General features: G+C 43.8%; 1 protein-coding gene across 2 annotated transcripts in view; it reads right to left on the reverse strand.

Annotated features, from left to right (window-relative positions):
• The window catches only part of ERICH1 (glutamate rich 1), a 303,582-nt gene that overhangs the window by 226,903 nt on the left and 50,640 nt on the right, over window positions 1-26,039 (reverse strand). For both annotated transcript variants that reach the window (XM_078647900.1, XM_078647899.1), the window contains exon 2: window positions 19,771-19,932. In XM_078647900.1, the coding sequence (XP_078504026.1) occupies window positions 19,771-19,932 (162 nt within the window). The remainder of the gene's footprint in view (window positions 1-19,770; window positions 19,933-26,039) is intronic.

Raw genomic sequence — 26,039 nt, forward strand, 5'->3', positions numbered from 1 at the left:
TTTCTGGAAGGTGAAGTGGATGCATCTGTGATCGGTCCCGTGGAGTTCGGTGGTGTGGTTGAAGAAGACATGGGGGCTTGCTGAGAAGATGGGGTCAAGCGTGTGGCAAGCGGAGTGGGTGGGTGTTGTGACGAGTTGTCTGAGTCGGAGGTTGGCGAGGTTGTCGATCAGGGTGGAAGAGTTGGAGTCGTTGTTTATTTTATTTTTTATTTTATTTTAACAGTTTTATATAGCGCGAACTAGATCTTCGCAGATATCAGAGCGCTTTACATAGAAGGGTACATGAGGGAACATAGTCAAACCAGTAAATCAAGCTTTACATAGAAGGGTGCATGGGGGAACATGGTCAAACAAGTAAATCAATAAATCACAGTACAAATAGTACAACTAAGTGACTACAAAGCCAATCATGTGAATGATAAGACAACTCATACAAATAAGGGGTCAAACATGTAATACAGATCGGTGCAGGGTGTTAATAGAGTTCGAGATAGTAGTTCAAGTGTATTTAGCCATGAGGATAGCTTTTACTTCTTTTTTAAAGAGTGTAGTGGAGGAGATAAGCCTGGTTTCGGGAGGGAGTGAGTTCCAGATCCTAGGTGCCATTCCTGAGAAGGAGCGCTTGTATGTTTTTTCCTTCCGGAATCTTCGAGGTTTCAGCAGAAGATTGTTTGTGCCTCTCGTGTTTCTAATTCCCCCAGAGATTGTCAATTTCTGAGCGAGGTAGCCAGGTGAGTTTAGGTGTACCGCCTTGTGTGTCATGCAGGCGATTTTCAGATGTATGCTGGCTTCAAAAGGCAGCCAATTCAGGGATTTCAAGTCAGGGGTAATGTGGGAGTACTTTTTTGACCCAGTGATGAGTCTCGCTGCAGCATTTAGAGAAGCTTTTAGTGGTGCGGTTGTAGTTAGGGGGAGTCCGCAGAGGGCGGTGCCGCCGTATTCAATTCGTGGGATGACTAGTGCTTGTACTGCAGTTTGGAAGTCTTTGGCTGGGAGGTAGGGTTTAAGTTTCCTCAGAGTATTGATCTGGAAGTTCGCTCCCTTTGTTGCCTTGCTGATATGTTGCTGCATGTTGAGATTAGTGTCGAGTGTTATGCCTAAAGATTTTGCTGAGTCCACGATGGTGGGTTGGACATTGAGTGCGGTTAGGAGTTTAAGCCAATGTTGAGTGGTGGATATCTTCGCTGGAGGTGAGATCAGAAGGAACTCTGTTTTCAGGGCATTGAGTTTGAGGTGATTATCGGCAAGCCAGGATTGGGTGCATCTGATCGTTGAGTTCAGGAGCAGGATGACATTGGGTGATTGTAATTTGAGGTAAAGTTGGGTGTCATCAGCGTACATGTGAAAGTGTACATTGGATGCTTGTAGCAAGGTGGTGAGAGGTTCCATGACTAGGTTGAACAGAGTTGGGGATAGAGAGGATCCTTGGGGGACGCCTAGCGTTACAGGTATTGGCGAGGACATCAGGTTTATTGCTCTTGAATTTCTGCGACCTGTTGTGAAGAAAGGAAGTGAACCACTTGAGGACAGTTCCAGATAAGCCCATTCTTGTGTTTAGTAGTTCTAGTAGATTCTCATGTTTAACGGTGTCGAATGCTGAGGAGAGATCAAGAAGGATGAGGAGGCAGGTGTCGTTTTGGTCTAGCATTTGAAGTGCGTCGTCAATTATGTGAGTCATAGCAGTTTCTGTGCTGTGTCCTGCTCGGAAGCCTGACTGGTGAGGGTTGAGGAGATCGAATTGCTCAATGTGTTTAGACAATTGTAGTTGTGCGCATTTTTCCAGCAGTTTGGCGAGAGTGGGGATATTGGTGATGGGACGGTAATTGTTGAGATCAGAGGGGTCGGCTGTAGGTTTCTTTAGTAGAGGTGTGACCTGACCAACTTTGAGGGAATCAGGTATGCTGCCTTGTTGGAGAGAGCTGTTGATAATTTTAGTCCAGAGAGGGAGAAGAAAAGGTGTAAAGTCTTTTACTGCGGAGGCAGGGAGGGGGTCCGTGAGGTGATTGGATGGTTTCAGGGTGCTGAGCAGTTTGCCAATTTCTTCTTCCGAGTATATGCCGAAGGTTGACCATGTAGCATTGTTTTTTGGTTCAGTGGGTGCTAGGCATTGGGGTTTGGATTAGAGGCTTGCGTCAATGAGGAGATCGCTTTTTATTTTGTCGGTTTTTTGGATAAAGAAAGCAGCGAAGTCTTCATAGGAGGGTGCCTCACGCCCAGTGTTGAGTGGTTGTGGTTGCTCCTTGGATTGTGACTTGATTAGCTCAAACAGTTTTCTCGGGCGGTTTTTTGCTTGGGCGAGTTGGAGGCTGAAGAAGTCCGATTTTGAGCGTTTTATTTTCCTGAAGTAGGCGTTTCTCTTTTTCTTCAGATCTTTTAGGTGCATTGCGGAGGGGGCTGATCTCCAGGTCCGTTCTGCCATTCGCATGTCTCGTCTATCCTCGTTGAGACTCCCGTCGTACCATGGTTTGGAGATTTTAGTAGAGACTCTTTTTAGCTGCATAGGTGCAACCTCATTAATTATAGAGGTCATAGCATTGATATAGTGGTCAGTCAGAGTTTGGACGTCCGTGGCGCCTGTAGGTGGGAGTAGGAGATTGCAACTGTTAGGGGGCAAAGAGCCTGGTTTGAGTTTTTTCAAGTCTCTTTTCCAGACTTTGGGCTTGGAGAGTTGAGTCGGGTTGACTTTGACTTTTTCATTGATAAAGAATGTGATAATATAATGATCTGACCAGTCACAGGGTTGGATGGATTCGAGTTGGATAGATTCCTCTTTGGAGATGATCAGGTCGAGGGTAGAACCTTTCTCGTGGGTCGGGCTGTTGCATATTTGGGTGAGGTTAAGGGCATCGAGGACATTTTTAAGACTATTTACCACCGCGTCGTTGCGGTCATTCCAGTGGAGGTTGAAGTCACCAAGGTATATTTGGGTGAGCTGCCGTCCGGAATTGGTTGAGATCATATCCATGATTTGTTGGGAAAAGGTGAGATTGTCCCTGGGTGGGTGGTAAATGCTGTGAAGAGAGCATATCGGTTTGCCCTCACTAATAATGTCGAGGGAGATGTATTCCCAGGATGTTGGGGATGGTAGGGATGTGGAATTGACTTTCTGAACAGAGAGGTTGTTCCTGTAGATGCATGCGATTCCACCACCTATTTGGCCTGTTCTGTCGAGCCTGATAATGTGATAGTTGGGAGGAACCAGAATGTCCATTATGGGTGTCGAAGATTCAGTTAGCCACGTTTCAGTCAGGATGATTAGGTCAAGGTCTTGCGATAAGAGGAGTTCAGCAATGGCGGCGGAATGTATCGTGGCCGATCTGCAGTTGAGAAGAGTGCATTTGAGACGGGGTGTGTAGAGGGTGTTAGATGGTTCTAGGGAGAGAGGGATTTTTCTAAGGTTATTGGGGATGGAGAATCTGCTGGTTAGTGTGGGTGGTCTAAGGGGATTTGGGTGTATCGTGGGAATGTTGCGGTGTGGTGTGGTTGAGTGAATTTCAGGGGCTGGGTCATAGGAGTGGAGAAGGGTAAGTGTGTCGAGGTCAGAAGGAGAGTTGTGGGTGCGGCGAGGGCGGTTGTTGCGATTAAGAACTGGGATTGAGGTCGGATTGGGGTGGGATAGCTGAGTGCGAGAGTTAGTCGGAGGGGTGGGGGACAAGTTAGGCGGGGATGTGAAGATGTGTGAGGGGTTGCGGGGGCGATGCGGGGGACGAGGGCAGTTGCTGTGCCTATGAGCAGGGATTGACGCCTGGTGTGGGGCGTGATGAGGGTGGGAGTCCGCCGGCGGAGTAGGGGACAAGTTAGGAGGGGAGGTGGAGGTGGGTGGGGGGTGTATGGGGTGTGTGGAGAGTAGTTCTTTGATGGCGTGTATGTCTTCTTTGATCTGAGTGAGGGTGGCCGTGATGTATTCCATCGAAGGGTAGGTGGTGGGGGTGGGGGTGACAGTCAAGGGTGAATGGCTGACCAGGGAATTCGTGTGCAGGTGGGAGAGAGGGCTGGTGTTTGAGCAGGTCTGCGTTGTGTTGGTATGAGGGATGGAGTTGGGGTGGCGAGAGGTTTTGGGCGGTAGGGGTGTGGATGAGGTAGGGAGGAGGTTGGTGTTATGGGTGAGGGCATTGGTGGTAGGCGGGGGGGTCAAGGTGTAGGCTGGGAGACTGATAGCCGTGGTGGGGGTGTAGGGTGGGTAATGGGGGCTTAGAGTAGGAGGGGAAGTGGGATTGGAGATGGTCCTGTTGAGGGGGGGGGAGTTAAATTAAGAGAGTGGGTATGTTCTGCAAAGTTGGTTGGAGGGTAATGAGGACTGAGAATGGGGGGGATAAATGGGGGGAATTGTCGGAGTGCGTGTTATTCTGGTGCTGGACTACGTTAGGTGTGTTATGGGTGGGAGCTGTGCTGTCAGCGGCGAGCGGGGTGTTAATGCCCGCTGTATGTGTGATAGGAGTGTTGAAAATATGTGTGGAGGTCCGCGAGTTGGTAGAAGGGGCGGGGGAGAGAGCGGTGTATGAGGGGGAGCGATCTGTGTCTGTGATTGAGTGCTGAATTGGGATAGTGGGGTTGTGGGTAGGGGATGGGAGGTCAGGGGTGGTGGGTGTGTCCCTGATTGAAGAGTATGTAGCTGTGAGGTCATGATTGGTGGGACTGGGGGAGATGTGAGTGTTTGTCCGTGAATTGGAGAGGTGTTCTTTGAAAGTGGGGAACATGTTGTCTAGCAGTTCCAGGTTCCTGTCTGTCGATTGTGATAGGACAATCCCGTTATTGTAAATAGTGATGGTGGCTCTGCCTGGAAAGACTTGAGATGGTGTGATGGAGAGAGTTAGACTGTGAGCGGATTTTCTGGTGGAGGAGACGGTGAGTAGGGTGAAGAACGCTTTTCTCCATTGTGCTCTGCGTGTGGTGTGGAAGATGATATCAGTGTTCAGGGATCCATTGACCGGTGAGAAGTAGGTGTCAGCAAAGGGCGTTTCCGGGTGTGACCTAAGGAAGTTGTGTTTAAAGCGTTTGGCGGCTTTTTTGGTGAGTGATGGTGGGTAGTTGATTTTGTATGTGTGTTTGCCGATAGAGTCCATGTTGCGTTGAAGGATTAGGTGGGTATGGGAGAATGCACTAGTGCACTATAGTGGTACAAATGTGAGGAAAAACAAATGTGCAGAACAGGTGCATACAGTAGGTTACACAGTAATAAATTATAAATTACCAAAGTGGCACTAGTAATCAACCAGCATAACCAGGATATAAGAGTGAGCAGTAGAGCAAATACATACGGTAAATTCTAAGGTACAAGGTGTAAGAGTAAGCATAATACTGATAATATATAAGGGTAGGGTACAGTGAGAGAGTGCACTAATGCACTATAGTGGTACAGATATGCAGAAAAAACAAATGCGTACAGTGGGTTACACATTAATAAGTTATAAATTACCAAGGTGGCTCAAGTGATGAACCAGCATAGCCAGGATATAAGCGTGTGCAATAGAGCAGGTACATACGGTAAATTACAAAGTACAAGGTGTAAGTGTGGGTACAATACTGATATAATATATAATATAAGGGCAGGATACAAAAATAGATATGAGGTAGCATACGGTGTGTACGGTAAACTACAAAGTACAAGGTGTAAGTGTAGGTGTAATCCTGATAGTATATAAGGGCAGGATGCAAGAAAAAATATGAGGTGGCACACGATACAGTTTACACAATGTACAATAATATACGTAAATATATGAGGAATCAATCGGTGCATTCCAGGAAAAAGTGAGATAGGTGCAGCTTACAAAAATGAACAATAAACAGATACAAGAATGGTACTAATGATGTACTGAGACAAGATACCGGTGCAACCACAAAGTTGCATGATGATGTATGTGAGGTATACCTCATGATATAGGTGCAGCTTACAAAATGTACACTAAACAAATCAAGAATGATCTACTGAAACTAGGTGCCGGTGCAACCAAAAAGCTGCGTGAGGCAGAAATGACATTAGCGAGCAGCCAGAAGTAGTTGAGGTAGCGCTCTGTACATTACCAGCAGGAAATACTGCATAATAGGTATAGGTATATGAGGTAGCAATCTGTGCATTACAGCTGTTCAAAATCCAGGCAGAAATATAATACTACAATAATAGGCAGACATTCTTTTAAATATGAGGTAGCAATCTGTGCATTACAAATGCTCAAAATATAGGTACACAAGTGTTCAAAATGTAAGGTAGAAGTGTAATATTGCAATAGTGGGCAGGCATCCTTTCCCAGGAAGGTGTAGATAGATCACTGAGCAGAGAACTCTGTCGCTGGGATTAGTCTAGAATGAGAAAGCTCTTGATGTGTGTTTAGATAATGATGAAAATGACTAGACCAGGATGGCCGCCCACGAGAGAGACTAGTCTAAAATGGCCGCCACAAAGGTGAGATAGAGGCAGTAGTCCTCTGTTTGTTGCTGTTACATAGATAGCAGGGAGGAGCAGTTTCCCTTCACAGTCCTCTGTCTGCTGCTATTATTTTGAGCATAAGGGTAGGAGTTTCTCTTTCTGTTTGAGCAAGCCATGCTCAGTCTAGCTGGGAGGAATTCTTATCTCTGTGTGGGGGAGTTAGCTGAGGGGCCTCGTTGACATCAGAGGTAGGTAGGAAGGGGGAGGGGGGGATTTATTGCTGCAGTTTTATGGCCCCAGCCATTTTGAACAAAGGAGGTAGTTTTTTTTTTCTTTTAGGTGGGCGAGTGGGAGAAATAAATACCTTGAGACTCTGTGTGCCTGTTGCGCTTGCCAGCAGAGTTTTGCAGAAGAAATGTTTTGTTGTAGTCCGAAATTGGCTCAATCCCTTCTCCTTCGTAGATATGTGTGCACTGTGTGAACGTGATGACAAATCAGGGCTCCAAGTCTGTATTACCCTATGAGGCCGGTCAGACGATTACCAGGTATCCAACAGTGACAGTGGGGTATGCTTCGGTCTTCTGTCGCCCCTGCAGCACTTGTTGGACTCGGGGCTCACTTCTCTCGCTCCTCAGGGCAGGGCGCCACATCCTCCGGTCGCATCCAGTTTCTGGGGCAGCCGGTGGCAGTCTCTACACCTCCGTCGTCGTCTCTGCGGTGCTGGGTGATGAGGGGGGGGGCGGGGGTCTGCTGCCACGTCCCTTTGCAGTCACAGCGGCCAGCGTCCTCCACCGTGGTGCGGGCGGGAGGGGGGCCTTTTAGATGCCGCTGGGGCTCCTCTGCTGTGGCGCGGCCGGTCTTTTTTGCACTCCGCAGCCTCCGTGATTCACTGTTCCACTGCTGTGGAGCGAGCGGGCGACGTCCGTTAGACAGACTCCCGGAACTTCAGCCGCCTCTGCGGCTCGGGGGGTGCCCTCCTATACCGCCGTGAGTCCTTTCTGCCCCCCGGTGCTTCTGGAGCTCCTTTGTTGCTTTCCGGTGCACCAGCCCACGTATCTGCTGAGCGGGCGGGGGGGGTCTCTCTCAGCCCCCCGATGCTTTTGAGCGGGCAGGTGATGCAGTCTTAGCAGTTATCCGGAGCTTCAGCCGCCCCTGCGGCACGACTGAGATGCCTTCTGTGCCGACGTGAATCCAGTGCTGGTCTTATGGCAGGATGATCCGCGGTGTAGGTTCAGCAGGCTCCCGGGGCTCCAGCGATGGTGGTGTCTGCGTTTTCAGGCTCCAGCTACCGCTAATCCAGTCAGTGAGCAATCCGGTTACTTGTGCTGCTTTTTTGGCTTTCGTTCCGTCGTGCTGGTGGGTGCTAACAGGGATAATGCCCGTTAAGGGATCCCAAGCACCGGGAGCTCTTCACAGGAGCTCCTACCAGGCGGCCATCTTGCCCTGGGGGTGTTGTTCTCGAGGTGGAAGTTCAGGTCCCTGAGGAGGATGTAGTCCGTGGAGGCTAGGGTGATTGTGCTGACAAAATCGGCGATAGAGTCGCTGAACTGTGGTCGGTCCGGGGGGTATGTAGACGAGGGTTCCTCTGAGGGTGGTGTTGGGATCAGTGTGAATCTGGAAGTTGAGGTGTTCGGCGGTGCTGAGGGTATCGTTGATGTTGGTCGAGATTTTTAGTGTTCCTGTGGACGATGGCAATTCCTCCTCCTACTCCGTTGGTGCGGTCCTTGTGGGTGATCTTGTACCCTTCCGGGATGGCTATGGCAATATCAGGTGCTGAGGTGGGGTTCAGCCAGGTCTCCGTCAGGAAGGCGACGTCTGGGGCATTGGTGTCAAGTAGGTCCCAGAGTTCGACGGTGTGTTCGCATGCGGAGCGTGTTGAGCAGGATGCATCTGAGGTAGTTGGGTTCTTTGGTAGGTGGGTTGGCGGGCCGGATGCTGCTGAAGCTGCAGTTCCGGCAGGAGAAGGGTCCTTGGGTGTGCTTTGGGGCGGCCAGGCAGCAGGTGGGTGATCGTCCGTGGTCGAGTGTGTGGAGGGCGCTGGAGTTGTAGTGGAGACGGGCATTGTGGTGTTTGCGAGGGCTGGCACTGGGCGTGGTCCAGATGCGGACGGCGCTGATGGACTTGCCTTAGGTGTGCCAGCGGCGCGGCCGCTGGGCAGCCTCCATAAAAGAGGAGGTGGGAGGGAGGAGCAGCCGGGAGGCTGGAGCGGGGTGGCGAATAGGAGATCAGGGGGGCGGGGCCATAGGGACGCAGTGGTGGGAAAAAAATGGGAGGAGTACGGTGGGGGGAAAACAAAATGCAAAAGGGCACAGGGAAAGGTGGCAGGGGGGAAAAAACAAGGCGATTTAGGCAGGAGGGAGAAAGGGAAATTAGGCAGTGAACAAGAAAACACAGCAGAGTCATAGATCACAATCAGCAGAATACGACAGAATCACAGGTCACAGTCAGCAATCAGCTAAAATACCCCAGAATCACAGCAGCAAGAAATACAGCAGCGTGCACAAGACAAGCCAACCTGGCCGCGCAGCAGCGCGGGGAGCGACCTGCCTGCAAGCAGGGTCAAGTGTCGTCGTTTTATTATTAAAACATTCTTAAATCATTTTGAGTGTAGTTTTGTGGTCCTTCTTGTATGAGTGTAATGCTTTTATCTCATTACTTCCAGATAGAAAGCTTAAGCTTCACCTAGTTCAATCCAATATTGAAATCCTATAAACTATTTTGACTTTAGCTCTTTTCTGAGGTTCAATATACAGCAATGGTTCTTAACCTGGGGCCCTATTGGCATGCAAAACAGTTTCTGATAACCTCACCAAAAGCACACCAACGGCTCGAACCTGGAGTGGTGTAGTCCCTATACAGACTTTGGTGCTTCCAAGTGGACCCATCTCTATTTTTTGTGATCTCAAATCAATAGTAGAGACTGTGACATTCTCAGTAACAGTGAAAGACACAGGTCAATAATTTTAAGAAATGTATATAAATAATTATTATGCAAAATACACTAAATATATCATCAATATGGTTGCCAATAAATACAGATCATAAGTACAAAGAACTCATTAAAGTTCAATGGAAAATACAGCATAGATTCACATTCTAAAAGTGGGATTTGAGGTTCAGGGTTACGCCCTTCTAAAGGACTTTAGACAAAAGAATTTATATATTACTACGCAGGCACATGAGGAACAAGCAAGAAGAAACATTTTACTACAGAATACAATTGAAGATTCTCTCATAATACTATTGCATTGAATTCAGTTGCTCTCCGTGTTTGTTCAAGTACTATAATCTACAGATTGCATAAACAAAAGTGTGAGACATCTGGGATGTCCTTGACTGGGTATAGAGTAATGAGAGCCCTCTGGCAACACTCACCATCTCTTAGTGAGAAGCTTACAATTATTATTTAGAGCCAGGAAACAACAACAATCACGCGATATGCTGCAACATCAATTCAAAATACAGGAAAACATATGCTTGACTCATGGTATTGCAAGTTACGTTTTTAATATATTTAAAGCTAAAAAGAAAAATACAGCTCCCACATCACCCTCTGAGGAATTCTAAATCATCACTTGACTACAGAACAGCATTCATAATCTTTGGGTTCTCTCCCGTGGATGCTCCCAAGTCCTTTATGGTGTCAACGCTCTTTCTTTTTCATTCTCTCTGTGCTGAAATCTTCTTAAACCCACGGTCCATCCCACTGCTTAAAGAAAGCCCCTTGCAGAATTTTAGGAAGAGAAGCACATATGCAATGCCAAATAGTACAATCAAAAAAGGAGTTAAGAGCAATATCAGCATTCCTCTACCTATACATTCTAATCTCCTATCTTAACAAAACCTCTACGAAGCATATTCCTTCCCCAACTTACCACACACTATAGATGCCTTTGATACCCACCTATAATTCAGCAACCATCTGGCTTTTGACCATATAACTATGTGCACATTCACTATACCCCAATACAACAACAGTTTTGTTCCCCTCTTGCTTCCTTACCATACATAAAGTTCCTATTTTAGCAATGTCAATGCTGAATCTTGGGGTAGTTCCTTTAAAATCTCTGTTCCCTTCCCAGTAACATGTTCAAGACTAAATTTCTTTACCCCTTTCTTTTGGTCTGATCTTATCTTCTCAGTCAACTTGTCTACAAAAACTCTTTTGTCTTTGTTAATCCTACAGGTTTCATTATGCATGGTTTTATTAGTAATTCTCATGTTATGGGACCAAAGAATGTCATCATATACTCATGCTGATCCCTTGATCTAAAAGCTTTAGAAGAACAAACATGGCCGGTAGCCCACAAATACATATTTGCATCAGTCACATTTGGGACGTTTTCTAAAGGCTTGTTGCAATCGGAATAGAACAAATTAATAGAATTTTGTGGATAATACAGATTCAGAAAGATATTGCAGGATAAAGAGTAAGACAGAGGCAAATGGACAAAGACAAATAAGATTCCCCTTCAGACACAGAGGTTGAGGGGTAGAAGCAGACAAATCAATTTTTATATCAGCATAACTTTTACAACTTGGCTAACATGAGAATATTTATGTTATAACTATGAACCCTCTCATGATGCGGGACGTGGGAATTTTTGCTTTCCCACGCTGCTCTACTGACAATCAATTTAATTGTGGTGTTTACCAGGGATCTCTTCACCTAATATATAGATGTCCAACATCCATCAAACCACAGAAACAGCATCTACCAGAGCTACAAGTAAGAAATGTCAGTGTTGGTGCACCATACTAGCTTAAATCAAATGAAGGAAAAAGACTGAAATCTCAAGATGAAGCGAAAAAGTCCTCTAATCATCACTACCCTATCTCAAAGCTAGAGTGGTTTTCATTGTGTGTCAGCTGGAGGCCTAAGGCTCTAAGGTCCTCTGATCATTACCCTAGCTCTCTAGCAGTCCTTCTGAAGGTTTGTCAGTGATTCGCAGGAGTTCCCGTTTTAAATGTAATGACCTAAAGGAGGCTAGTCATAGTCGGTCAGACAGTCATCAGATTCAATATTGACTCATGCAAGATAGGTCCAATCCAGTCCGGAGTAATTTTGATTGACCTTTCTCTCTTTTTTGGTGGTTTGGGCGTTGTCAAATCTAAGCTCCCGTCCACAATGTCAGGTTGTTCAGCAGGTTCTAGTTCTTGTAACTCTCTATTTGTTTCTGGCCTTTTTCTAGTCATGAACAGTCTCTTTCGGCTTGTAGTCTGAGGCACTGCCTCTGTGAAGGTGTATTCTTGACTCAGAGGTCAGGGATTCAGTTGCCCCTGGAACGAAGACACCATTGCCTGGCTCTTGTTCCCTTTCATTTTTTTCTGTGGGAGACTGTGAGCCCTCAGATTAGTCTTCCTCCTCTTTGGAGGCCTCAGAAATGTTGAACCTAGGGTGACTCGAGGTATTGGATGTTGGTTCTGCTTCTTTCTCTTCTTGCTTTACCCTTTTGGTATGTGAGCTGTGTATCCCACCAGTACTCTTGACAGCAGTGTTACAGACCAGGATCACCTGGTACGGGCCTCTCCAATGCTCCTCCAGACAAGACTTGCAGATGTTCTTCTTTATGTGAACCCAATTGCGGGGGTTCAAATTATGCCCTGGGAACTCTCGGACAGCCGGAGTAACAGCATCAACCTGATGGGAGATAGGACACACCACATCCGCCAATCCTTTGGAGTTCTTGAAAAGAGCAGTTGCAGGAACAGAAGGAATGTGCATTGCTCTTCTCATCAACACTTTGTGGAGAGACAATCCTGTTTGTCTACAGGGGATGCTTCGTATGCTCATCAATACCAGAGGAACTGCATAGTCCCAATTAAAAGATGTAGAGGTGCACGCCTTGGCCAATTTTGCTTTGAATGTCCCATTCAGTCTCTTAAGATGCCTGATGCTTCTGGTCTATAACTGGTCTCCCTCTTCATCTCCCTCTTGATTGGGCAATAGAGAAGCAGGGTTTAGGTAGTTGCATCTTCTGATAGAGACATTCTCGGCAGCCAGAATGATTCTCTCATAGCGCATTAAGTGGCTGTTTGTCAAATGCTGAGAGTGTGTGGGAGTCATGAGGATTTCAATTGAATCGGGGACAATTTCAACTAGTGGGTAGCCTATCACTATCCCTTCTGTTTGCTGAATGTTAACGCTTACCGCTGTGACCGCTTTGAGACAACCAGGCAATGCTCCAGCTATTTTATGAAGAATCACTGAAAAATATCCAATGGGTGCTTAATCTCCCCATGGTTCTGTGTTAGCATGGATAAAGCACACTCATTTCTCTCATGGCAAAAGATCACAAATTGTTTAGAGTAGTCTGGCATTCCAAGAGCGGGTATGAAGCAACATCAATTTAAGATGGAGCTTGGTTCATGTTAGGGCAAGTTCAGTTTTAAATAGATGTAAAGCTAAAAGAGAGTACATTTCCCACAGTCCAATTCAGGAGACCCGTGACACTTGACAATTAAATTAAAATATCTGATTAATAATGTAAATATACATACAAATAATTAAAAGTGTTAAAACCCTCTGTAAAGGTGATATTAGAAGCAGAAAATTAATTGGAATCCTTATTTTATTTCCTGTGAGCAGCATAAGTACTTGGTGGCCTCAATTAAAGTATTAGTGCTATGCGGCGAAAATAAGAGCGCATGTATTAGGAGTAAAAAAAGTCAGAGATACGTTAGAATCTAGCATATTTGATAGTACTACTATTTTGTTAGTTGCAGGTATTTCACCTAAGACAGCAGAGAAATATTCATCTGAAAAAACAAATGTTTTAAGTGCTTCCACAGTGTGGCTACAAGTTGGCCCACACATTTAATTCTTACAGCCAGAAATAGACCCAATTAATTAAAACCCTTGTCGGCTTATAATGCTTGAGGAACTAATTGCCTGTGCTAATGCTGTGGAACGTTGCAAGAAGCTATTACATGAAAACATCCTATAATATAGCAGATATCACAGGGGAAAGGGAAAGTCGACACCTGAAATTCATGAGTGACAATAAAACTAGAAATCACATTCACCAACTCACTTAAATGAAAAGAATAAATGTACCTGTGGTTAAAAACCCACCAGCCAAATTGCAAAGGAAAGAAGATACCCCAGCTGGATAATTTCTATGTCTGGGAGCAAGGGGGGAAACAAACCAAATAAGGCAAAAAAAATCCTGCTCGACCTGTACCCTTTTACTATAGGCTAATATAAGCTCTATGGGCTACCCAATGCTATACATCCACTTCAGGAAATTTTTAAACCGCCAAGGACATCGAGAGAACAAAGTCGGGGTGATTTGGTCTTTCATTTCCTTCCTAGAATTCCAGTGGCATTGTCATCTGTACCCAGAGAAACTCATATTCAGGAAGTTCCATGTATTGAATTAAATACAGTGAGGAACAAAGCTACAATTGTAACACCTGGTACACTCCTTGCCCAGCCTTCTTTCCTAATACCACCAAATTTGGAGTCCTGTTTGGATGATCCACAGTAAATATTGGTACAGTGCAATTACTTTACCCTAATCTCACTGTAAAACTCTCCTAGTGGTCCGAATCAAGTATCCTTTTCTTGATGATTCAAGTGCTCCATACATTGAGAACAGACTACAACTTATGGGCATATGTGTTACAAGGCCCAAATAAAAGATTTCTTCATCTGGGCGAATGAAGACTGCCGAATTAGAATATATCCAGGGATCTTTTGTAATGAGTATGGCCTACTTTTGAGACCTCAATTTGTCCTTACAACCAGTTAGGGGATCGTGGTTGTGCTATACTACAGGACTATAAGGTCAAAGCTATGAACACTTATTTGAGATGCTTTAGAAACACAGTGGCTCTAACCTAGGCTATCTCACTGCCCTTTTTTCCCAAGTCTTGATCATCCTCTTTTTTTTTTGCATTGACCTTTAGGTCTTTAACAGTCACTTTGTGATGGCTTCTTCTTTGACACCTAAAAGATGGAATAGTATTCACCACTCTGTTTTTTGGAATATCATATAAGCAATGAAAAAAGCTTGCAATACTAGGACAACCAAACAATGATGCTATATCTTTTGTTCTCAGATCCCCCACCACTCACCTTAAAAGCAAAAATCGTGTTGTCCTGATGAAGGTGGATACAAGTTGTTATTTCCACTGAAGCGTGCATTGACCTGGCTACAGCGAAATCACAGCCGGCAACACAATCACAGACAGTTATGAATTGTTATCTCTGTGATCTTATCAGTGTATGCTCATGTGGGCTGGGGAGTGTATGTAGAAGAGGTGTGTGTTAGTGCGGTGTTGAGTGATAGGTCAGAATATGAGTGTGGTAGAAATATGGGGATACATCAATGATTTCAATGTGCATGTAAACTAACTATGATGATGGTTTTAGATGAACATGGCATGTATATTGGAATTGTATAATGGCATGTTTTGCACTATAAAAAGGTTGGATGTTTTTAACTTTTGTACAAAGTAAATATTAGAAAAGGTTTTTCCACAGTAAAAGGGTACAGGTCGAGTGGGAGTTTTTTGTTGTTGCATTATTTGGTTTGTTTCCCCCTTACTCACAGACCTACAAATGATCCATAGGGGCAGGGGGTATCTTCTTTCCTTTGCAAAAAAAAACCCCTCCTATACAGCATCACAGTTGAAGAAATAGCTTCACACATTTGTTGGCACACGCAACGGTTCCATAAAGGAGTATGGAGAAAGAAACCCAGACAGTGCATTAGAGACTTTGAAGGACAAACTATCTGTAGATGGTCACTTGCAATACTTTGGGAGAGCAAACCGTGCATTTGCTCTTTTACCATGCCCATTATGCAACTATATGAGAATATTCCAAGTGATTCTGGATATTAACCTAAAGAAGGAATTATGATTTTGCACACGCCATGTTTAGCAATGCACATGTTTTCCCTTTAGCATTTGTTTCAGTTTGAATACTTTTTATTAGTTTTCAACAAATAAAATAATGACGCAGCCTATTAACCTCACATCAGCCAGCCTGGTACCCAAGATATCATCTCACTTAAGTCAGAATATCTGAATCCAATAAGGCCGGAAAGTGGCCAAACCAAAAAAACATTATGCAAGTCGCTATGATCAAGAGAAATAACATCTATAACTCATGCAGATAGCAGGAACATCGTGTGCTCAAGCAATATTCAACATATTTCAAGAGCATCTAGATAACATACATTAAAAGGAAAAGAAAATAACAAAACATGAAAACAAATAGAGTATACTAAACAAACGAGTTGAGGTCCAGGCTGATGTATCGGCTGGTTATCCTGTTGAGATTCCCACAGTGTACTTCCGTACTTGAGAATCCAATAATCGGTCTCTCCAGATGGTGCACAAAAGGTAGTAATTCATGGTTCAACCTTCAGAACTTATAAAAGAAGCCATTGTCTTGCAGCTTAATTGATGTAAAGTTGTTCATCATTGGGACTTTGACATTGAACCCGGGGACTACGCAGCAATAAATCCCGATTTGGAGAGCTTGTCATTTAATTTGTGGACTGATCTCTCAAATGAAGCCACTGCTGAGAGTGCCTTGTCCCAATCTGTTATGGGCGGCAAAGTCGCGATTTCCATTTCCGGAGCATGCATAACTTGGCAGTGGCAAGGGAAGAATTAAGTTATTACTTAGTATGGGATCAGCGGCTGGGCTATCCGCATAAACTAACTATTTGAAGAACTGCCATCCAAGAGGAAAATCAGGCTACAAATATTTCAATTTCGCATCTCACAAGCCACAAAGAAATTAAAAGCACATAGAAATCGAGCACTCTGTCTGTCAAGGAAGAGCCCTGACAATAAAACCAAATCGAACAACTACAAGCAAGCCCAAGCAGTTTTCACGATTGCAATACGCAGGGAAAAACAAGCGGCTTCGGATCAATTCTGGTTGAAGCTTATTCACAAAAGCAATAATCCCAATTCAAAGCAATTTTGGTCTCTCGTAAACAGGGGCTTACAAGGTAATAGTGGTCACTGTAGTGCAAACATCAGTGCAGACGAAAGCGCCAGTTTTTATCATCTCATTTTAGGGATCACAACAAAAAGGACGACCATCTCAAATCCCCCCGTCTAGCCAAGGTCGTGACTTCATCACCGGGATCCAAGAGCTCAAGACAACCTGAACTCAGTCACTTACCTAATAACGCGACAGAAGATCCAATAAACGAGGACTCTGTGAAAAACAACGGTCTACCATCGGAGACCACAGTGACATCAGAAGAACTAAAAAACAAGATCTTATGCTCCATAAGGAAAGCCAGGGCCGAAGGAGCTCTAGGGCCAAACAGTCTTCCCCAGGCAATGTTCAAATCTGATGTTGAACTATGGTCAGCTTACCCGACTCCCCTGTTTCTCTATTGCAGACTAAATAACTCTGTCCAGAGTACTGGAGAGGTGCCATCATTCACCCAATTTATAAAGGCGGGAAGAGAAATGACCCTAATAATTATCCAATGATAGCACTCCTTGACGTTGAGTCCAAATATTATGCCAGCATTTTATTGGAAGACCTGCAGGCCTGGGCCAACACCACAACGCGTCTCCCTTTTAACTAGACGGGTTTTGTGGCCAACTCTGGCACAACTACTAATTTACTTACCCTGACCATCCTGATGGAGAAAGCGGCAGTTCAACAAACCCAACTGCATTTCTGCTTTGTTGATTTTAAAGCGGCCTTCGAGCGTGTGCCCCGGGGCCTGCTGGCAAAAATTAGAGTCTTTGGGCATACCTCCGACCCTCTTAAACACTATATGTCCAACTCCACACAGAAACTTGGATCAGAATCAAGTTGGGTGAAGGCTCCCATGTTTCCAGGAAGATTGGAACCAAAACCGGTGTCAAACAAGGCTGCGTACTGGCTCCACTCCTTTTTAACTTTTTATATCAGACTTCTCCCCATCACTTGATAGTGTTAACGGCCACCCCCCGCAACTAGACGGAACACACAGCAGCAACCTGCTGTATGAAGACGATTTGGTGTTGCTAAGCAACACAAAAGTGGACCCACAGAGGCTCCTTGATGAACTATTTCCCTACACCACAGGAAATTCTTTAGAACGGAATTTTCTAAAAACTAAAACAATCTTTCGGGAAGCAAAAGAGGTCACGAGGAGGGTGGTACTTCAATAATGCAAAGCTCGAATCAACATTTTACTACTAATATTTGGGAATCTTTCTCGACACCAGATGTTCAGTCGTCAAGCAAAAAGAAGCATTAAGGACCAAAGCCTTGTCATTAGAGGTGGCCCCTGCGAAACTGTCAAAACAGCTACTTGGCCCTAGCCTAACCCCTATGCTGAAAGTGACGAAGGTGAAGATAACAAACTCTCTGTCGTATGGACACGAGATCAGGAAAGGCACAACAAGTATTTTACTAAACAAACTAACAATCAAAATTTTTAAACATGCTTTTTGCCTGCCAAAATCAGCCTCGCAAGACCAAGTTTGACTCTAACTGGGCTCACTAGACCATCATAGTGTAGGCTGGCGCGTTTATAAAGTTTTGTAACAGACTACGCCATGCCCGGAAGGGTTCCCTGGAGGCAAGACTATGGCAGGAAATATCGAAAAAACAGACCAGCCAGAAGTATCGGCAACACTTGGGTCACAGCTTACAATTACTTGGTGTCAAAGAACTCTGGGGAACAAACACCTCCCAGCCGGTGCTAAAGGTTGTCATCAAGAAGAGCGTCAGATTGTGGTCTTTCCATTCAGACAGTGCAACACTGTCAAAAAGAAACCACGCTTGGGCAGTAATTTCCGATTTTAAACCAGGCGTCGAGTCGCCCTATTAATCAAGCACATTTGCACCTTATTTGAAACATATGTTTTTAGGTCTGAGGATGGGTGACTGGCCATTTTTAAAGAACATTCCTGAATGGCGCCGTTCAGGCAATAGTATCAAATGCAGGTTGTGCGGCTATCACTCTGAAACAATGGAACATATAGTTTGTGTATGCCCTACAATGTTTAGACGGTTATTATTGCGGGAAGACTGGATTAGTCTAGGAGTTCGATCACGCCGCCAGGCTATAATCGCTGCCTTAAATCCAGATAACACCAAGCCGAATATCGGGCTTACCAAATTTGTCAACATAGCATCAAAACTGTTGGGAGACACCAGTGCCGTCAAATCTCCCTTACTTCAGAAGGGCCGCATTCAGTCTGCAGGTTCAACAACAAAACCCTAGACTGTCAATAATAGCCGATCAGATCCAGACTTCGGAGCTGAACATTATCTGCCTACAATACTTTTGAGGGTTGTAAGCAATTTACCAGTTCTGTATTTTTTATTTGGTGGTCTCTTTTATGAATTGAATGTGTTCTTAAATTTTAAAGTTTTTTTAATCAAACAATAAAGTCTAACAGCTGTGATACTTAGTATGGGGGTTAATATCCATCGCCTTGTTAGTGTCATGTAGTAGAGCCAATTCAATGGAAGGTCAGGTGGTGCATGTACCATTAAAGCTGAGCATCTCCCAGACTGCATTCCAGAATGCAGTAAGGACCACAGGATGTGAACAAAATTACCTCCCAACTGTCTGTACCTAACATATGTTGAAGGGGCTAACACCACTTTACAGAGCTTTGTAGGAGTACAGTACCAAAGGTGGAGTCTTTTGTTTAGAGGTTACTGGAGTTCAGATCTCTTGGACTGCCTCTATAAAACATATGTCCTTTGCTATTGTACTCTAAATATTAGCTGCCAAGGCTGATGGCCAGTATGCAGCAGGTGTTGGTAACTAACCCAAATTTCCTTCATGAGTAATTTGTAAGTGCAGAAATGTAGTGGGGTTACATTCAGTAACAAGCACAGTTACAGAAGAGACACATTGGTGGATATATAAGCATATACACTAATAATGTATATTTTACCTACCAAAGAAGACCAGTCTTGTTCACAGCACGCATGGCAGCTTTTGGGACATGTTTTGACGGGCAGGATCTTGCATCATGGTGCAAGGCTCTTTTACACTTCTGCACAGCACAGTTTGCCATCCTCATTGTCAGATCATCAAAACAACTGGGAGTCAGACAGGAGACCAGATTTCCGGCACTCAAATAAGTTCGAATGCAGGAGGAGCTTACGCCAACAAGCTGAACTCCTTCCAGCCGAATTCACTCACTGCACAGCCCACCATGCATTTGAAACAGAAAGTAACACCACTGGTGTGCAAGCAGCCAGGATGGACGAAAAATGCAAAGACGTCTGAGCTGCTACATACCTCATCATTCGTTACCCCAAGAGCGTACATGTGGAAAAGCAATAATGACAACAAACATTAGGAATTACATGAAAAACAAACAATAATAAGTTACCAACATATTTTGATGGTAACACCTACAACAGGAAACAGGTTCAACTGAAGACGTATATTTGAACATTCCAATACCTGTCAGTCTGGCAGAGTCCGCTGAAGTCCATGCTTTTTCTGAATCATTTTGCTGCAAATCTGTATTCCCTGGAGATGTTTCACTGTGCACATTTGGAATTGATGCCGGTGGAATAGGCAGGCCCTCCGGATATAGCTTCTTTAGAACATTCTGTTTGAAAACTAGAAACCAACATAATAATACTTGTATTATGTACGTTTATAAAAGTGAAAATGTAGATCATAATACATAGAATTTATTAAAATATTACCTGAATCACAAACACATACACACACACATCTTTATTTGTTTGAGTCAACAACGAATGTGACATTTACTGGCTGTCAGGAATGCATATATAAAGGTCTAGTCTTTTTCAAAGGAAGAGTCCTTTTCTGTGTTTAACTATATATAGTGCTAGATTGCCTGGAGATTAGCTTTGTTCTGATTCTCAAGAGCAAAAATTACCAGCAGTGGAAAGCATGTTAAAGCAGTGGAGATCATAGGCAACAGTAAATGTATGTGTGGAACGCTGATTACCCACCTTATACAGGGACATGGATTAGATACCAGGTATTTGAAATGGAAGTGCAGGCTGTAGTAAGAAATAGAGATAATATAAATCCATTAACAGAACCGGGGACCTCATCTATAAACCCAGGATCCCCTAGCAAGTTATTCTTAATGTTCAATTCACAGAGTTCAGACTAATGTTAATACACTACTATTGCTATGGTGCCAAATAAATGAGAAATCTACATCACAACAAATGAAAAAAACACAAGAAACACAAGTTTTAGGAAAAAACAATTAAACTTGATAGTGAGCTTAAGTATTTATGCAAAAAACATGATATTTTTTACACGGCAGGGGAAACTTCAAAGGATAAGTATAAGCAGCATATAATTGCTCTTCAGGGGAACTACAATGCAGATAAGTGTGCTAGTCATTTAACACAGTTAGGCCATTATGGGTTTATTTCTTGAAGTGGAATATTTTTTTTTATACAATTAATCATTGCTATACAGAGTTTACAGCATAAACCCTATTGATGGTCTACAATTGTTTGGCTTCGACCGAAATAATTTACAGACGCCTTCAAAACAGACATTACTAGACTCATTCACTTGTGTGTAAAATATAGTTAGAAATCCATGAATTGTCAGGTTCTTGGTATGATTTATAAATGTCCAGAAGTTAGATTTCCATGTACACGTCTTATCCTCTGTATTTACTTATACAAACTGTGCATTAGCACAAAGATGTGGAAGAAAGTTAATTAAGTAAGTACAAGTAATAACGCCACTAACCTCTTCGGTCCAAAGGTTTCAGTAATTTAAACCTGAGCTCAACCAGTGGTAGTTATGGCATTAAGCAGCCAGTGTAAACTGTGTTAGGTATTTAGAAGTATCAAAACAGGTAAAAAGTCAAAGACACAACACAATAAAAATCGGACTTCAGTTTATAAAATAGAGAAGATTTTAATAAACAAAATAACAACAAAACAACAGAAATCCAATAAATAAACCGTAGATATAAATTGTAGACAATTTAAGGAAAATAGCTCCAAAAAGCACTATGCACCAATGACAGTCAATTGTCGCAGTAGATCGGGATGTAGGCACGGATTAGATACACAAACTAGATCTGTCCCAACTGGAGATTTCATCATGGGACTTAGTGTCTGAAATGGAAGTTGCAATTCTCCAGGAGGGCAAGTTTGCAGTCTTTGTCTGAGGAAGTACTCTCAAAGTCACATAGCCATTGGATGGGGCCTGTTGAAGCCGATGGTGTTTGGCAGGAAATTATCAGAGCACAAAAAATCTAATTTTGCGTCCAGAAAACTCATTGCATCTGTCGGTAGAAATGCCACTGTAGAGACATGGTAACTATAAAATTCTACATGTCCTGCTTTTAAATACCAACCACCCTACCTTGCGGGCTACAAAGCCTACATAGGGGTGACTTATTAATATTTATGTGGGAGGTTTTCCCTGTCAAAAAGGTTTTTTTTGACAGGTAGGACTGCAGGTTTAAACTGTAGCAGTTAAGCTACATTGGAAGGGCTGAAGCCATGTTTTCCCTGCCACATGACTGGATGGCACATTAAGTGCTGCCATCCACAGGTGACATTAAACTTTCCAAGCCAATGGGTGTAGTTTCCACATCATATACTGTCGCCATTTAAGAAAGTTTGATATGCCAATCAGGCATTAGCCAATTTTCACATGTTTTAGAGGTCAGAGCACATACGTTGGGCACTGGGGCAGCAGTGTGCCAGTGTGCAGGGTCTAAAAACCAGCAATAAAATTCAGCAAAAAATTAGAGTGACCACGCAACAAGAAATTTTCACTTGTTTTTTTAAACAGCTAAGAAATAAAATGTTATCCGTGGGAAATTATTATTACACTCCCTATAGAAAGGAGTCTTTGAGAAACGTTAGCACACGTTACTAACATTTCAGAATGAGAGCTGTGTGTAAATGCAGTTGAACAATACATTGGAAAGGCATGCGATTATCTATGGAGTTATGACTTTGAGGGCTATCCTTAGCTTCATAAATAGTGACTGCACCTGCCAAAAATCTACATTCTTGTCCTAAACTGATAATGCACACAACCTTTAGTACTGGTTAAATGTATGTGGCACTAAGTTGACAGTGGCTAATTTTAAAACTCAGGATACGTTATTCAAGCTCATGTCCCTCTGTATCAATTAACCACATTCCATTTAATATACAGTCATCCACACAGACCGAACAAGGACTTTCATGAATGAAATAATTAATCTCATCAACATCTCATCTATTCAAAACACACACACCAACCTTCTTGAAGACTTCAACTGCCCTGGCAACACAAGCACAAAGAAAACAAGACCCAATTTGCACTGTCAACACTACATAGCAGGTCATTGATGCAACACACATCAAATGCCACATGCTCTACTTGGTCCTCGCTACATCTCCAACCAACCACTGCAAGTTGCCCACATTCACCCACTGGACCTCCCACTCAAAGAAATCCACTCTAGATTCCGGATGCTGGGAAGTCAAGAAATAAATGTAAAAGACTGATACAATTTACAACAAAAATTACAGCAGAGATTTGGGGAAGATTTGTCTCAAGGGCATATGAGAATGAAAACACAATCATGCTGCCCGAACCGGAAACTAAGAAAACTACGTACACTGTCAGATATGAATCTGGTTAAGAGCAATCTTTCTCAAGGATGTGTGGACAGGGTTAAATAGGCTGCCAAACACTTCATTATTTGCAAAATTACATATTGTGAAATAGTGGTTTTTTGCAGCTCCTCTGCCTCTCTATTGGAATGCCTATACTCTTCAAAATAATTTTGAGCCCAAGTTCTATTCTTAGAGACAACTGAGTGTGGATTCTCATTTAGCTCAGGTCTGCTGAGGTGGTCAGTGACCGATTTGATATAATCGAACAAGGGATTTTCTCACCACAGTCACATGCCAGCAGTCCTCAAGGATTAGTCTGTTTAGGGTGGTTGTATGATGGTACAACAAATGCCTAAACACCACATGCATTTACAATGCAAGAACAAAAACAACCATACCTGAACAATGCAAGTCTAAACCACGCATGCCTAAACCACGCAAATACGTTAAAAAACATTAAACATACCTAAACCATGCATACCATTATGATGCATCACTTAACCACGCATACCTTAATAACGCATACACTCTAGCATAGTGAAACTGCACTCCTTTACACTTAAATGTTTTTATTGTTTATTTTGCTTGCTTCTAATTATTAAATTACAGGCAGCTTTTTCAGTTTGCCCAGTCATTTTTTTAAAACACACGATTAAGAGATAAACGTGAATAGATACACATTCCATTCCAGATACGGGTTTCACCGTATCCCGTTTCCACAGCAGTCCTTCCTTTATTTTCACCAAACATTACATGTTCTCCACTATAAAATGGCTGACATTTTAGGTCTGAAACGCGAATATACATTGTTTTTAAAAACGTGCAAAATATACGTTTTGTCACATAAACACTCTTTTAAAAATGAAGTCCAAAATATGTGTTCCTTTAAAAAAAGGAACACCACAGTAAGCAATATATAAACTATTGTCCAACATTTTGTAGTCAGTGGTACACAGAGTTTCTTTGTGACCATAGCACCATTAGGAGTGTCAAAGTCGCCAAAAGCTTCGCGGAGACAGAATCGCTGCTAGTCCCAAGCACCCCCTCACCGGTGTCGCAGTATAAATCTACTAAACCAGAGAGGGGGGGAAAGGGGAAGTGGAGAGAGAGAAGAGAAACTCCGTTTGCTGGCACCCAGGCTCAATCAGGATTCTTCTTGGTCTTCTGACTGTCACTTGGGTATCTAATGCACATATAAAGGGGGAAGGGGTTGGAATTTTGAGAACAAGCACTTACACCTTTATTCACTCTATACTCTACTAAGCTCTAATCCTACCAGCTAGCTGCAAAGTCTTCGCCTCTCTTCTATGTGTTTGGTAACTGGAGATTCTTTCTTTTGAATACTCCAGGAAGCTGCCTTAGGGTTTCTGTTCTTTGTCAGCAATACTAAGCTTCAGAATATTTACAATGCTGCGATGGCAGGGTATCCTTCGTAGCGCGCAAAAAGGGTAAAGGAAGGCAAGAAGGGGAGGAAAGACTAGGAATTGCGCAATGAAGGGAGGGGAAGCCAAAAACGCAGTTAATGCCTTGCACGCTGCAGTCTTACTGTCAAATGCGTAGTTGCCGAATTTCTCTGGTTCGACTTGTAGGTTCACACCTTGAAAGTTCGTCGAGTCTTGAACGTCTCTTCAGTATCCAGCTAACATTGCCAGAATGGGTGTGGGGGAAATAACTAGTTACTGGAATAAGTACGACTTGTCTCTGCCGTTTCTCCGTAATTCCAGTCACTCCCTCAGGTGCAAGACTTGAAAACTCTGACGCTCTCCAGCTGAAGCTGCCTGTCCCTGCTCAATGAAGACCAGCGCATCGAACAACGAAGGAACTAATTTCCTTCTACGAATGATGAAACCGTTTTCTCCCGCAACGAACAAATGCGCGGAGAAACGGTTTTAGACTTCCTCAACGATGAATATCCAAATTGAAGTGCGCAGCACAACGGGCTCGCGCGCTTCATGTAAACTATACTGTAACCCACCAACCTCTAATCCCTAACTCGGCAACCTTGGCGGCCATCTTGGAAGAGGAGCTTCTTACTGAATATACTGCCACACATTAACAGTTTGGGGCTTTAACAGGAATCTGGAATGTGTAACTCCACCCACCTTGGTTAAAGCTGCCACCATGTGATTCCTGGCAATCCTGACAGTACCCCCTCTCAACGACCGATTCATCGGTCCTGGCTTGGCTGGTTTCTGTGCATGAAAGCGCTTTAACAATAAAGGGGCATGGATATTGTCTGCTGGCTCCCAAGATCTATCTGCAGGACCATAACCCTTCCAGTCTATTAAATATTGTAATTTACCTCTGCGAATCTTGGAGTCTAAAATCTCTTTTACCTCATGTTCCGGGTGACCAGAAACAAGCAAAGGATCAGGAGGTCTAGTCAGTCTCAACTGAGGGGAGGTCTATTTTAACAGAGAGACATGAAATACAGGATGAATTCCCAAGTTGGCTGGTAACTTCAATCTCACATTGACAGGACCTACAACTTTGTCTATGACATAGGGACCTACAAACCTAGGTTGGAATTTCCTGCTTCCTTTTAAATGCAAATTCTTTGAGGATAACCACACTCGATCCCTTGCTCATTGCACCATCAGGATTCAAGCAAGCCGGGCCGAAGACGGCTGAAATGCCAGAAACCGGTCCCCGTAAGCTTGTTTCCTTCCCAGTGTAAGAATTGGCTTTTGTAGTCTGGTCTGCCCTGTTCCCATGATGCACTGGGCCAGGGACAGACTAATTTGCATACAGCCAGGTTCTGAAACTGGGATGGTGCAATGAGCTAAAAAACGGTGTTGGATCTAGCCCTGATCTCTTGACTGGGTGAGAGTACTCTGCTTAATTCAGAGACTCTGTCCATCACCACCCCTTGTTGTAAATAATTTTGTCCACCCTAAGCGTGGAAGGGTATACTCAGACGTGAGTCCCTTGCTCATTGCACCATCAGGATTCAAGCAAGCCGGGCCGAAGACGGCTGAAATGCCAGAAACCGGTCCCCGGAAGCTTGTTTCCTTCCCAGTGTAAGAATTGGCTTTTGTAGTCTGGTCTGCCCTGTTCCCATGATGCACTGGGCCAGGGACAGACTAATTTGCATACAGCCAG

Source organism: Lissotriton helveticus, chromosome 6 (assembly GCF_964261635.1).
Source record: "Lissotriton helveticus chromosome 6, aLisHel1.1, whole genome shotgun sequence".
Lineage (NCBI taxonomy): Eukaryota > Metazoa > Chordata > Amphibia > Caudata > Salamandridae > Lissotriton > Lissotriton helveticus.